The sequence below is a fragment of the Micromys minutus genome (assembly GCF_963924665.1).
Source record: "Micromys minutus genome assembly, chromosome: 1".
NCBI classification, from domain to species: Eukaryota; Metazoa; Chordata; class Mammalia; order Rodentia; family Muridae; genus Micromys; species Micromys minutus.
This window is the reverse complement of record NC_137969.1, coordinates 30,395,617-30,411,066: the sequence shown is the minus strand read 5'-3', so window position 1 is coordinate 30,411,066 and position 15,450 is coordinate 30,395,617. Positions and strand designations below refer to the sequence as shown.

Here is a 15,450-nt window from a genome sequence, read left to right as displayed (position 1 = left end):
ATACCAGGACGCTAGTCAGCAATGGGAGGAGACGAAGGTTTACAGGTGTTAGAACTTAGGATGAACAAGGAAAGGATCGTGCCCCGGAACAGGAGCCAGACATAAAGGCAGCTGGAATGTAGGCCGTGTGAGTCTCCTTCCAAACTGTTCGGATCGCTGTCTCGCCAGCAGGTGAGTGTACTTGGTTCCTTGAGTCCCAGCATGAAAGAGCAATCGCTAAGACGTTTAGAATGGATTTGGATGATAAAAATACTAAAAACATATTCAGGTATTTGAGTATCTGTGATAACACTCTAAGTTACTGAATGCTACCACATACTTCAGCTGACTGGCTTTCGCGGTCCTGACAGCGCTGGCGGAAACGGAACCGACACGGTGGGCATAGTCTTGGTACTGTAACGGAGGGTACACTGCTGCTAAGCCTGCTGCCAGCGCTGAGAGGAGCTGCGGCTCAGTGGTTAAGAGTCTTGTTGCTCTTCCGGAGGACCCGAGTTTGGTACCAAGCATCCACACGGTGGGTCGCAACCATCCACATCTAGGGGATCCTGTGCCCTTTCCTGGCCTCTGAGGACACTATATGGTGCACAGACACACATGCAGGCAAAACACCCACACACTTAAGATAAAATCAGTCAATCTAAAAAAACAAGAGAATCAACATAATGCATCTTCAATTAAAAATATATACATTTTCATTGATATCAAGTCAGTGAAGTTGCTTTTTAAAATCCTTGCTTTGTTGGTCGATGACTGTATAACTGTTTTCCCAAAGCAAGAAATAGTGAATCTATAGATTACTAAAATTACCTCATGCCTTAGCATATTAATTGGAATATCCATATCAAACTGGCTGGTTTTTAGGTCTCCAGGACCACCAAGCTCTCTGCCTTCATGTTTATTTAACTTCCTTTTTGTCTCCTCAAAGAGTTTCTTAAATCTGTAAAAACATACAGAAGTGGTTAATGAATGTTTTCAGAGTCACTATTTAATAATTTAAGTAGACACTATTCAGTATCATACAGAAGGAACAAAACTGAAAGCTGTGAGCATCTCATTGTCCCAACCTAAAATTGTGTATCTGTGTCTTGACTACATGTATGTATATGTACCACATGTATGCTCATGTTCACGGAGGCCAAAGGAGGGTGTGGAATCTCCAGGACTGGAGTAACAGATGTGAGCCACTATGTGGATGCTGGGAATTGAACCTGGGTCTTCTAGAAGAACGGCTACTATTCTTAACTGTGGAGCCGTCTCTCCAACCTGAAAATATAATCTTAATTTATATATACATATTTTAAGTTAAAATACATTATACAATTTTCCTCCTTTCCTTTCCTTGCCCCACTCCAGTCCTTCCTATGAACCTCTCTTTCTAAGATTCATGGCCTCTGTTTTTTAATTGTTGCTACAAATACATAAGTTTTTGTTGTTGTTGTCGTTGTTGTTTTGAGACAGAGTTTCTCTGTGTAGCTGTGGCTGTCCTAGAACTGTAAACAAGGTTGGCTTCGAACTCACAGAAATCCACCTGCCTCTGCCTCCCAAGTGCAGAGATTAAATGTATACCACAATCACAAATTTCTAAATTTATAACTACACAATACACAAATCATAATTCATAAATGCAACCCACTCAGTCCATATTTTGGAACCTGTATACACATGATTTCAAGGCTGACCACTTGTATTGGGCTCAATTGGAGGGCTCTTCCCTCGGGAAGACGGTTTCTTACACTCTCAGAATTTCTTAGTTGCCTGCAGTTCCTTGTCTGGAGCGGCGTGCCCTGTGAGACTCCCTCCCTTCATATTAGCGTGTCTATTGGTGTTTTCCTGTTCAGTCTCGTTCAGGCAGCCGTGTTGGTAAGAGTTCGTTTCTAGTGGGCACAGTCTCTCATGCTGCGCTGTCTCTTACCGTCTTCTGTCCTGGTCCCGGAGCCTCAGGTGCAGGAGCTGTGTTAATGGGTCAGCTGGAACCACATGATCACTGGCCTTTGCATTTCGATCAGTTGTGGGGTTTTTTTGTTTGTTTGTTTGTTTGTTTGTTTTTTTTTGTAATTGTCCCTGAAGAGGTGTGAGAGCTGCACTTGTTTGCGGGTATAAAGAGAAATACTCAGAATGTAGTTAGAAATTAAACTGGTTTAGGAAGGTGGTGGCTGTAGGTGTTCCTCCAAGATCCATGACTTCATTAGTCCTGTGTGATTGCCCGGGTTTCCCTACCATGCACGATTTCCCTTTTATTGAGTGAGCCTTAGGACGGCTGCTGGTCACCTCTGAAGTGTGCCCAGCAGCACTGCACCCTTATGGATACTGTGGTTCATAGGCAGCACAGCTGGCTAAGACTACTGCTAGTTTTCCTGTCTTGAAATCTTGCATAGCGCCCTCCGGTACCTTAGACACTAGCAGGAAGGCGCTCAGGTTAGTTCCAGCCCCCGGACTCTGTGTCTCAAGTGTTTGGTCTTTTCAACAATAGGGACTTTTTTTCAGTCTCTGGGAGGCAACCAAGGGCAACATAATGAATTGGGAGCCGCTTGGGTAACTCTGACCAATAACTCAGAAAGGGCCTTCCTGTGTCTGGTGTTGGGGCTTTTGTTAAATAGTCTACAGATCCTAGGTAAAATTATATTATTAAGTAAATAATATGAAGACAATTTGTATGACATTTATATCACATAAGGAACACATGTCAGAACTACATTCAGATGTTTTATAATGATTGTCCACTTTGGAGTGAACACTGACAAATTATTAAAGGTCAGCTGTAACTCAGAGATTAGTTACCAGGGTGAAGCAGAAAAACATATATGAAAGTCACTGAAAGATCCGAATATACACTTTGGTTCCTGTTCACTCTGGTGCACAAGAGGAAAGGGAAGTTCGTGGAGAAGCCCTCAGAGAGGACAGGAGTTTAGCAGGGTGCCAGGGTGAACGCTCAGTACCCACGATTGATCAAGGATTTGTAATTTTTCTTCGCATTGATTTCAAGTTTCATTCCATTATGATCCAAAAAGAGTCAAGAAATCATTTTGATTTTCTCGTATTTATTAAGATTTGAAATTATTTTGGTCTAAGATGTTATTTATCTTTGGGAATGGGATGTAGGTAACAGGCGGGGCACTCGGTAGGACTCTGAGCTCTGTTCTCACCTATTCTTCAGTTTGGCACCACGGTTTCTTGGGTGGTTGAAACCCAGGAGACTGGACACATGTGCATGTCTTTAAGTGTAGCACATTTTTGGATTCCATTTGTTAATCTGCAGGGGCCTTTGCCATCTCTTCAAACTTTGTCTCAAATGCCACTCAGTCAGACACACATTAGTTCCCCCTGGTTTTCAGCTTCCATCTGCTGTGCTTTTTCCATACTTTGTTGGACTGTGTTGTGTTCCCCACAGATGCAGGACTACGCTACCCTTACAAAGGTCAAATTAGAAGGGTCACTTCAGCTTCGAAGCTCCTCAAACTGGCCTTCATTGCAGATTGTCGCAGACTTATTATCTTGACAAGATTTCCCCACTCACTCTGTCTTTTATAGTTGTTGCTCCCTCAGAAACAACCTTGACAAAGAATCCTCAAGCTACTTGTTGAATGGCATCCAACGAGCCTGGCACCGCTGTGCTCGGTGTACAGGTGAAGAAATGACCGAGCTTAGGTCTTGCAGAGGACCTGAGCTAGGTTCCCAGCACCCACTTGACATCTCACGAACCACCTGCAACTCCAGTTCCAAGGGATCCAGTACCATCCTCCAGCGGGCACCAGGCATGTGTGTGATGCACACACACACACACACACACACACACACACACACACACACATATATATGTGGGCATAACACTTGAACACATAAAATAAAGAGATTACAATGAACTTATACAATACCACGTGGCCATCCCTGAAATACATGCACAGGAGTAATATTAAGTGAACTCAGTAGATTGTATTTATAAATTCATAAACACGGTATATATAATAATAACAAAGAAAAAAAGCTATAAATTTGAGAGGAAGTTGGGGGATGTGTCAGAGGGAGAATAAAGTAAATATGGCACTCATATATGAAATTCTCAAACAATATGAGATAACAAAAATGTCAATGAAGCTGACTAATGGTTGAGAGAATTTAAAGAATTAAAACCTTACCTCGTTAGCTCTGCCACCAATTCCTCATTTTTATTCATCTGTTTTTCCAAAGTACATTCTAGAGACTGCGTTTGAAGGATGAGTTTCTTCGTTTTGTCTCCAAGCTTAAAATATTATAAAAATAGCTAAAAGTATCAAGACTCTTATTCTTCTTTTATAAAATTATGTCTTATAAGTGTAGGAATAATATGCATTTGTCCAAGTTTGTAACATTCCACTTAGGATCAAATTAAAAAATAACCTTTTAAAGGTAGCCCCTATTTATTTACATTCTTATCATTAATTTTGAAGAAATTTATTTTTTATTTCCTCTCTACGTGTTTCTATGTGTGTATACATGTCTCATGCATGCAAGTGCCTGGCCAAAAGGGGGCCAGATCTACCAGAGCTGTAGTTACAGATGGTTGTGGGTGCTGGGAACTAAACTTGGGTCCTCTGGAAGGGCAAGCGGTACTCTTACCTGCTGAGTCATGTCTCTGGTTCTCCTCATTGTTGATTTTTATAGAAATTACATTCTTATAATTTTTTTTAATTGAGTCTTTTTCATCCTCACCTGACTTTAGGATGAGAAAATATTCATTCTTGGTAAGAATTCTCCCAAGAGTCTGAAATTTTCTTCTCTATTTACTATTTTTTCTTTAAATATCCATTCTTTAAAGAAAAATGCACATCACAAAGCATAACGTCTGCCCAATTCTGGATTCCCACCCCACTAATTACACTGTTCCAGTGGGCTCCAGTATCCCTTAAGACACAGTCCCTCTCAAAATCTATTTTTACCACCCACTACCTTCTAGTATCTTAAAAATGTGATTTAAAGAAAGATTTATTTTATTTTATGTGCATGTGTGTATGTATGCGTATGTATATGCCTAAATGTGTGTGTGTATACCTGGTGCCCATGGAGGCCAGAAGAGGACCTCAGTTTCCCTGAAACTGGAGTTACAGATGGTTGGGAGCCATATGGGACTGGAACCCAGGTTGGCTGCCTAAGCAATACATCCTGAAGCATCCCTTCAACCTCTTAAAACTGAGTTTTTGATCTCACAAATTCAGTATAGGGTAATATGGACATTTTGGAGTCTTTATCATGTTCTGGGTCTCATAAGAAAACTCTAAAGATGCCCATACTTTTCCAGAGGCAGCCTGAGCCCTGCTTTGGGCTCCAGGGGCAGCCATGCCGCGGCTCCATGTGATGGTGTTGGTGATGTCTACAAAGGCGGTGTGAGAATCAGGGACTCCCCATCTGTCTGGTGAGGACTAACAGGTTTCACTTTCTGTCATTAAAACGGAACCCTGAGCTGTCCATTTTCTCTCAAAGTGGAGGATGTTTTCTTGTCTCTTAGCAGGATAGGAGTTTTTCTTTGTGGATTTGGAAGTGGGCTCTGTTTTGAAGCCTCTTTGGACCCCCGCACTCCACCCGAAGCTTCGCTTTCTCTTCCTGCCTGTCTGAGTTGGGTTCCTGCGCCTGTGCACACGTCCTATAGCAGCTGCAGTTTCTCTTGTAAGCGTCTCTCTGGTTGAGTTGTTCAGAGAAGCCAGCCTGTCACTGGGGACCAGGGTGGCCGCTGGGCAGAAGCTCTCCAGCACGGCCATGCTGAGGCAGACGAGAGGGCTGTGTTCTTGGAAAACTGGGGGATACAGTGAACGGCAAAACAGTTTCTGTACCTTCAGTTCTGTAAGGCCCCATATTAAATGAAACGTTTCCTGCATGCATCCAATGGCATCACCTTTCTTTATGAAAATTACACAGAGAAAAACGGTCCTTGGTGGAAGTATTCTCCAAAAACATTTTTAAGATTTATTTGTTTGTTTGTTTGTTTATTTATTTATTTGATATGCATGAGGGTTTTATCTGCATGTGTGTCTGTGCACCATGTGGATACCTGGTGTCTATGGAGACCAGAAGAGGACATCAGAGATCTCTTGGAACTGGATTGTGGATGGTTTTGAGCTACTACGTGGGTGCTGGGAACTAAACCTGGGTCCTCTGCAGTAGCAGCCAGTGCTCTCCGAGTTCTCTTTCTAGCCCCAACTATCTGTTCTCGACTAGAAATGGAAGTGACAAAATCACCCACTCTCAATGCCTCGATGTGAGTTGGGAACAGATTTAGAACTCAAGACCAAATAACTGTGGAATGTTCTTAGAACAGTAAGACATTCTCAGTGACACAGACAACGACATGCTGTGTACGCAGCGACCCTACTCACAAAAACCAATTGAGTCTTGGTTCTCTACAAGAACAGAGGATGCGCTCAACCCCTGAGCCATCTCTGTAGCTTCTTGTTTAGTTGAATTTTGCTACCAAAGCCCCTAATGTTATCATCTCAATGAACTTCTATAAAATCAAGAGGATATTCACTATTGGAGCAGTATGAGCAGCAGCAACAGCAGCAACAGCAACAACAAAACACACACACACACACACACACCCTCACATATACATGCATGCACACACACGCGCTCACAAACATACACACTCACACATGCACATGCATGCAACACTGTCTCTATGATGTAGCCCTGGCTGGTCTGAAAATCAGAGATTCATCTGACTTGATCTCCTGAATGCTGGGATTCAAGGTGTGTGCCCCCATGCCCAGACATGGCAAAGGCAAATATTCTGTTTTTTAATCAATAGTACTTTTCGCTTATCTTAAAAGATTTCTATATAACCCCACAAATGGGAAAAAGGATTTTCAGTATGGCAGAGGAAACAAGACTCACCAAACTTTCCCGCAGCAGATGATTCTGAATTTGTTCAATTTTTGCTGATTGCTCTTTCAGTGTAGTTTTTAATCTGGAAAGCCGAACTTCAAGCCTAAAATGTATTTGATAAAGACTCATATATATACATATACATATATATATATATATATATATATATATGAACATATATATACTTTTGAAAAACATTATCACAATTTCTGAACTAACATCTGAAAGAATAATTTCATTTTAAACAATTGAAACAGGTAGTTTGGGAAGCTTCAGTTTTTTTTCCTGCCATGTTTCATGGACAATGTTCATAACAGTGTAAGAGTTATACATTTATAATTTTTGTCAGGGTTTAGGATCAAACTGCAGGCATAGATCATGCCCTGTCTCAACTGAACTACGTCTAAGATATAGACAATGCATTTTAACTACTATGTTGCTGAGAGGGTTTCCTGGCCCCATGGAAACTGATAAAATTTCTGTGCTACACCATTCCTTTTGCAGAACTCATGGTGGTTTGTGGCTGCTCTATTTTTACCTCTGCAAGGTGGCTCGAATCTTCTTAGAATGCTGTCCTGTCTGTGCGAGTTGATCTTGTACTCCCTGCAACTAAAATGAAAAAACGAAGTTGTTAATAGCATTCAGTCTGCCCTATACCCATCTTCATGCCAGGATTCGTGAGAGCATGGCTGTGCCCCTTCACCTGGATATTATCTATAGAGGCTTTTATACTGTAACTGTAGTTAGCTGAGCTGTCACAACAGGACTTTTAGCTCTGCCATACCTAAGGTAATGAATGCTATCTGCTATCTACAGAGTTAACTGACATTTACTATGCATAGAAGCACAACTTTTTGGATACACAAATTGATAGGATGTGTAAAATGTATAAATTTGTGGGTCTGAATGTTCAGGATCACCTCAAGAGTCATCATTTGAAAAACTGGTTTATATATACATATATGAATGATTATATCATCATAAATTATGATAAAAACTAACACGATGTTTTAGGTGAAAATTAGATATTTTGAGATGTGATTTGAGAGAACAGAAAGTGGTACTATCAGGAGGTGTGGCCTTGTTGGAGTAGGAGTGTGTCACTGTGGGGGTGGGCTTTGAGACCCTCCCCCTAGCTGCCTAGAAAACAGTCTGCTCCTGGCTGCATTTAGTTCAAGATGTAGAACTCTCAGTTCCTTCTCCAACACCATGTCTGCCTGTCGTGTTGATAATGGACTGAACCTCTGAACCTGTAAGCCAGCTCCATTAAATGTCCTTTGTAAGAATTGCCTTGGTTTTGGTGTCTCTTCATAGCAGTAAAAGTTAAACTAACACAGAGAAACTATTTAAATGTAATCTTCCTACTTGGTGGCCTGTTTCTAGGTATTCAATCTTTCCTTTTAAACTTTTTTTTAAAGTTAAAAACATTTTCATACAATATATTTTGATTATGTTTTTCTCCTCCCCTACTTACCCCCAGATTCTCCCCACCTCCCTATCCACCCAACTTGATGTTCTTTTTATCTTTCTCTCCTTTAAACAAGCAAAAGCAGAGCAAACCAAAACCCAAGAAACACCCCCTCACAGAAACAGAAACCAAGACAAACAAGTTAAAAACAAGTAAGACAAGAAATTCAAACACAGAAAAATGAGATTAAAGAGAGAGAGAGAGAGAGAGAGAGAGAGAGAGAGAGAGAGAGAGAGAGAGAGAGCGAGAGAGCGAGAGACTGGCTTTTCCCAGCTGCCATAATGCTCTGGATCCCAGCTCAGTCACTGAGGAGTGGTGTGAAGACGAGCCAAGCAGTTTCCATACCCTGCTGTCTTCACTTGTGAGATGGAGTTGATAATACAGTGCCTGCCTACCACAGTCCAGCACCAGGGTGGTTAGACTGGGGAGTGACGACACATCATGGCACATGAGGAACTGTATTTAAGCATTATGACACTGATCACATTTATTCCCCACAGCTGTTATACCAACAAAAGTGGTCCTGTATGTAAGACTGGTGTGAGTCAAGGCATTTGAGCCATAGCAGGCTGTGGACAGGAGGCCTAGCCAAGACTGTGCTGGCACTTGAATACTGCCTGTTCAGGCAGACATTACTCAATCCCCCAAAGAAAACTAGAAATGAAAACTGCAGTCCTCAATACCAGTTTCACAAAAGAAAATGTCGCCATCTTTTTGTTGAGGTCCATCCCCCAGCCAAGCTATGGCCATTTCGTTCTGTGTTTGCCAAGTATGTTATACTGTTTCTGTAACATGCCTATAACATTTTCTGTAACATGACACAGAAAAATAACTTTACTTAGAACAAGGTCAATGCGGATCACATATCCTGTTATGCTCTATATGTTATTAGGTTTATTAATCCTAAGAAATTCCACAAAGCTTTACACAGGACCCATCAAATTAAAGGTCAGTATGAACTGTTATGTCTGATATGGATTGAGTCAGAGCTGACCACCAGGCAGTACTTTGAGCTCATTTTGGTTTTTGTTTTCTCCTTTGTAACCTGACAGAAAGATGTTTTGCGGTGGCTCTGCCCTGTCTGAGCTATCAGAATGTCCTGATCTATCAGAATAAGAGTATGTATTCAACAACAAAAAAAAAAAAGAGATGTAACCAGTAAACTACTTTAGATGTGTAAGTCCCAGCAGAGAGATAAAAGGAACACAAAAATCTACCTCAACATGTTCCCTCTAATTACTAATTCCCTACTAATGAGCTTCAGTGAGAATGACTCGGCAGACAAAAAAACTCAAGAGATTTATTATAACTGTGTTCAAATGACTCAGAGAGAATAGGAGTATACTCCAAAAGAAAAAAGACTTGAATGAACAGCTGGACTCAACTTAAGATACAATAACTAACTTAACAAAAAAAATTGCTGAAAAATTTAAACTTAAATGTCCTAAAAAAAATCAAAAGAAATCAATGGTAAATCTCCCCAACAGGATGAATCATGTGGAAAACTGTGTCAAGATTACAAGACAGGGTAGAGGAATAGGATGACTCAGTAAAGGTCAATGAGAAATTTAAAAAGAATCAAACATGGGAGAACTTTGGGATATGGTGAAAAGATCCAACATTGTAATAATGGGCATAAAAAGAGGAATACCCTAGTGAAAGGTACAGAGAATATTTTTAATAAAGATTTATCAAACCTAGAGAAAGAGTTACCCATCCAGGTATAAGAGCCCTTCAGAGTACCACATAGACAGTAAAGAAACTCTCCATGACATATTATGGTTAAAACATTAAAAAAAATTAAAAAAAGCAAACAGAATAAAATGAAGGTATTGAAAGCTCCAAGAATGAAGAGTCAAGTAATTTTTGAAGATAGGCCCACCTAAAAGACAGCTGATTATTTGATAAAAAAATGTAAAGCCAGAATTGTTTGGAAAGACACATTCCAAGTTCTAAAAGGCTGAAACCACCAACCCGTATTATTATACCCAGAAAAACTATCTATTAAAAGTGAAAAAGATGAAATAAATTTATGAGCACTAAGACAGATCTACAGAGGATACTAGGAAGAATACTACAGTCAGAGGGGGAGGATATACATATCCAAGGTATCACAGGGAATAAATAAATAACACCTGAACAGTTAGTAAAATGAAGTTTGAGGAAACACCACAAAATCATCCATGGTAGTAATTAATTCACATATTTTAATAACAACTCTCTATAACTTATTTTATTTTTTAAGATTTATTTATTATATATACTGTATTATATATTAATGTTATATATATTATATGTATACTGTAGCTGTCAGACATACCAGAAGAGGGCATCAGATCTCATTAAGATGGTTGTGAGCCACCATGTGGTTGCTATAACTTATTTTTTATTTTAAATTATGTGTATCTCTCTGTCTCCCTTGCCCAATGTCTGTGTGTGTATGTGTGTGTATGTGTGTGTGTGGTTGTGCACACATGTTAGGTGGAAGCAAGAAGCTTTGTATTTTTTGTAGCTGGGAGCTACGAGTGGTTATAAACTGCCTGATGTGGGTTCAGAAACTGAACTTGGGTCCTCTCCAAGAGCAGTACTCGAACTTTACTGCTGAGCCATTTCTCCAGATCAGTAACAACTTTAAATATTAGTAGTTTCAATTTCCTAATAAAAAGACATAGACACTTAGTAAGATTGGATTAGGACACAGGCTCCTCCAAGAATATCCAAGGATGATAAAAGATATTCGAGGAAATAGAAACAAGCAGGCATATTTATTCTAATATCTAAACAAGCAGATTGCATAACAAAACTAGACGGAAGAGATAAAGATGGCCACTACGTGATCATTAAAGGAACAATTCGCCAAGAGGATATCACAACTATAACCATACACATATCAAACACGGGCACTTTTGACTTTATGAAAGACATTCTACTAGATCTAAAAGCACAGACTAACCCCAATGTACGGTCACAGTGGGTGACTTCGATACTTTATACTCACCAATTGACACCTCATTTGAACAAAGACTAAACAGAGGAGCACCGGAGCTAGATGACATATATCAAATGGACTAAACAGACAACTATGGAACATTCCACCCAGTCACCAATCATGCCTCTTCTCAGTAGTTCATGAAACTTTCTCCAAAAAAAAACAGAACTCTGAGTTCAAGGCCAGCCTGATCTACAGAGTCAGGACAGCCGGGGATATACAGAGAGAAACACTATCAAAAAGAAAAAAAAAATTAAATATAATTGAATCAAAAAGAAATCAGGAAAATAAAAAATCTGGGATTGAATGAAAATGAAAACACATCCAACTTATTTATATAGATCACAAGAAGGCAGTTCTAATAGGAATATTTATGATGCTAAATGCTTACCTCAAAAATTTGAGAGACCTCTAATAACTTAATAAACATACTTTGAGGCCTGGAAAAGCCAAGAACAAACCAAAGCCAAAAAACAGTAGATGGAAAGAGAGAATTAAAACCAAGGAAGAAATTAATGAAATTAATGAAAATTAATTCTTTATTAATTCTTTAAAAAAAAGAAAAAGAAACAATTTAAAGAATCAACGAAGAGTTGGTTCTTTGAAAAAAATAAAAGACTGGCAAACTCTTAGCCTAATTAGCCAAAAGAAACAGAGAAAAGATACAAGTTAGTAAAATTCAGAAATGACAGGGTGAGGACATCTTATCAGAAACCAATGAAATGCAGAAAGTCTTACGGATATAGTTTTAAACCTCCATTCCACTAAACTAGAAAATGTAAAAAAAAAAAAAAAATAGATGAATTCTTGTGTATATAACATGCTAAAATTAAAGTGATAAATTAAACATTTAAGCAGATCTATAACCAGCCACAAGCATGAAACAGTAATAAAAAGTCCCCACATTAAAAGAAGCACAGGACCAGGTGGATTTATTATAGACTTCTACCCAAACTTTAAAGAACTGATGCTAATACTATTTCAATTATTCCATAGAAATAGAAAAGGAAAGAAGGCCCTTTTTAAAAGAAAGATTTCTCTCTTTCTCTCTTTCTCACACACACTGTAGCTGTCTTCCAACACATATTACAGACGGCTGTGAGCCACCATGTGGTTGCTGGGAATTGAACTCAGGACCTCTGGAAGAACAGTCAGTGCTCTAACCACTGAGCCATCTCTCCGGCCCTCCACCTTTTTCTTATGAGCCCAGTATTACTCTGATACTGAGACCAGATAAAGATAACAACAACCACAGAAGAAACTCACGGACTGAGTTCTTCAACGTGAGCATAGGTGAAGCAATTCAATAAAATACCGACGACCTGAGTCCAAGACTACATCACAAAGATCACTAGTCAGAGTCAAGCTGATGAGATTCCAGAGATACAGGAATGATTCACCAATGAAAGGGATGGAGCAAGGATGCCTCAACTTAATAAAGGTTATATACAACAAACCTACCTACAGCCAACATCGTGGCAAATGGAGCTGAAAACCAAAACACTTCACAAAGATCAAAAGCAAGACAAGAGCGTCTGCTTTTTTCACTCGCACACAACATAGTGCTTGAAGTCTTCACTAGAGCACCAAGATTAATAAGTAAAAGGGAGACAGATGTAAAGAAAGAAGCCAACACATCCCTATTTGAAGATGACATGACTCTGTACTGAGAAATGCCATCAGGAAACCCCCAGAGGGGATAAACACAGTAAAGCAGAGTCTGAAGGTAGGAACCGAAGATGCTACCAAAAGATGGAGAGACCTCACCATGCACATGGGTTGGAAGAAGTAGTACTGTGAACGTGACCTTTCTATAAAGGTATAGGAGGGCATGTCAGGATATAGGAGGACATGTCAGGATATAGGAGGACATGCCAGGATATAGGAGGACATGTCAGGATATAGGAGGACATGCCAGGATATAGGAGGACATGTCAGGATATAGGAGGGCATGTCAGGATATAGGAGGGCATGTCAGGATATAGGAGGACATGTCAGGATATAGGAGGACATGCCAGGCTATAGGAGGACATGCCAGGATATAGGAGGACATGCCAGGATATAGGAGGACATGTCAGGACATAGGAGGGCATGTCAGGATATAGGAGGGCATGTCAGGATATAGGAGGACATGCCAGGATATAGGAGGACATGCTAGGATATAGGAGGACATGCCAGGATATAAAAAGACATGTCAGGATATAGGAGGGCATGTCAGAATATAGGAGGGCATGCCAGGCTATAGGAGGGCATGTCAGGATATAGAAGGGCATGCCAGGCTATAGGAGGGCATGTCAGGATATAGGAGGGCATGCCAGGATATAGGAGGACATGTCAGGATATAGGAGGACATGCTAGGATATAGGAGGGCATGTCAGGATATAAAAAGACATGTCAGGATATAGGAGGACATGTCAGGATATAGGAGGGTATGTGAAGATATAGGAGGGTATGCCAGGATATAGGAAGACATGTTAGGATATAGGGTCAGGAAAAGACTTTCTTAGTAGGACCTGGTTGCCTAGAAAATAGGACCAACAATCAGTAAGTGGAACTTGATGAAACTGAAAAGCTTTTGTACTGTAAAGGAAATCGCTCCTGTACAAAGAACTCAAAAGGCTAAACATTGAGAAAACAAACCACCCAATTTAAAAACAAACAGAGTTCACAGAAGAAATAAATGGCTGAGAAGTATTTGAAAAAGTACTCCCTATTGTTAGCCATTGTGAACTGCAAATTAAGGCTATGTTGAGATTTCAACTTACCCCAGTCAGACTAGCTAAGATTAAGAAATTAATAGATGGCAGTGGCTCAGCAGTAAAGGCATTTGCTCTTCAGAGGGCCATGAGTTTAATTTCCAGACTACATGGCAACTCATATGTGTGTGTGTGTGTGTGTGTGTGTGTGTGTGTGTTTGTGTGTGTGTGTGTGTTTGTGTCTGGGGGAAAGATCTATCAACAGCCTTATTGCTCAGCTGTGAGCCCTGTGAGTTACAGTGATGACTTGTGTGCTAAACCATATCCATGTGTGTGGTAGTGGCATGAATGTTATGGTCTAACCAACTGCTTCCTGAGTTGCTATATAAGGCCTGATCTACCAAAAAAGTTCATGGCCAATACTATAAATCTGGCCAAGAACCCATGGCTGGGGATGTCATAGGTCCTCATTAGAGATGTTTCTTTATGCAGTAGATGGCTATTAATGCAGAATCTCACAACTCATCTAAGTGTAGTTAATAGCAACAGTGGAGTCCTCATGCACAAAAGGGACATCTATGTCACACCCCATCCCCCAAGGCTCAGGGAAAACTTTGGAAGTGAGTTTGGAAAGCTTTAAAGAATTAGAGGTCCAGGAAGACCAGTGTTAAACAGCGTCTTCTAGATATGACAGGACAATTGCAGTCATGGTGATGATTATCAGACAGAAAATGCAGGGCTCCCATCTTCAGCTGTGGTGCTTCTCCAAGACCTGTACAAGAACAAGCCAGTCAACATTCTAGCATGGTTAGAGCCTCACAAACCTGAGCTGAGAGCTGTTGAGAGTTTATGGCTTTGGAGGGGAAGAAGAGTCAATTTTCTTAAAGGGTGTAGCCCCTGGGTTAGTTAGCCATACTCCAGTGAATGGCCCAACGTCCATGAATATACGGGCACCACAAATGGACTTGGTGAGTTATTTTAAGAAGGAGGGATGGATGAAAGTTGAATGGAATGGAGAAGTTAGGAGGAGGTAAATCTGACCAAAGTTCAGTTCATGCATGTATGAAATTCTTTAAGGATAAAACTGCCATATACTGAAAATCTAAACCATGTTATAATAAAAATCCATTGGCATTTCTGTACAAGTTATATAAAGTTAATAAAATGAGATATATAGATCTAGGGCTCAGGATGTGACTGTGGAAGAACATCTGATATATTACAGAACATTATGCTTTCAGTGACTGTGCACATTGAAATAAAATTGCAGTCTTCTTAAAGGGAAGGAATGTTCTTGGAAAATAGGACTATGTTTGTTTTATTTTTCCTCCTTATATAGTAGCTGAAGTATAAAACTTGCACATAAATCTCTATAATATCACATGAAAGGAGGTCAAATCACTGTCCCAAACTAGAAAGTGTCTGTAGAAGGCAGATTTTTAAGG

At 40.0% G+C, this 15,450-nt stretch overlaps 1 protein-coding gene across 1 annotated transcript in view; it reads right to left on the bottom strand.

The window, feature by feature from the left end:
* The window catches only part of LOC308422625 (uncharacterized protein), a gene marked incomplete at both ends in the record, with an annotated part of 100,313 nt that overhangs the window by 2,622 nt on the left and 82,241 nt on the right, over positions 1 to 15,450 (bottom strand). The window contains 4 exons of the mRNA XM_080919234.1: positions 808 to 937; positions 4,134 to 4,237; positions 6,862 to 6,955; positions 7,391 to 7,461. Of these exons, the coding sequence (XP_080775360.1) occupies positions 808 to 937; positions 4,134 to 4,237; positions 6,862 to 6,955; positions 7,391 to 7,461 (399 nt within the window). The remainder of the gene's footprint in view (positions 1 to 807; positions 938 to 4,133; positions 4,238 to 6,861; positions 6,956 to 7,390; positions 7,462 to 15,450) is intronic.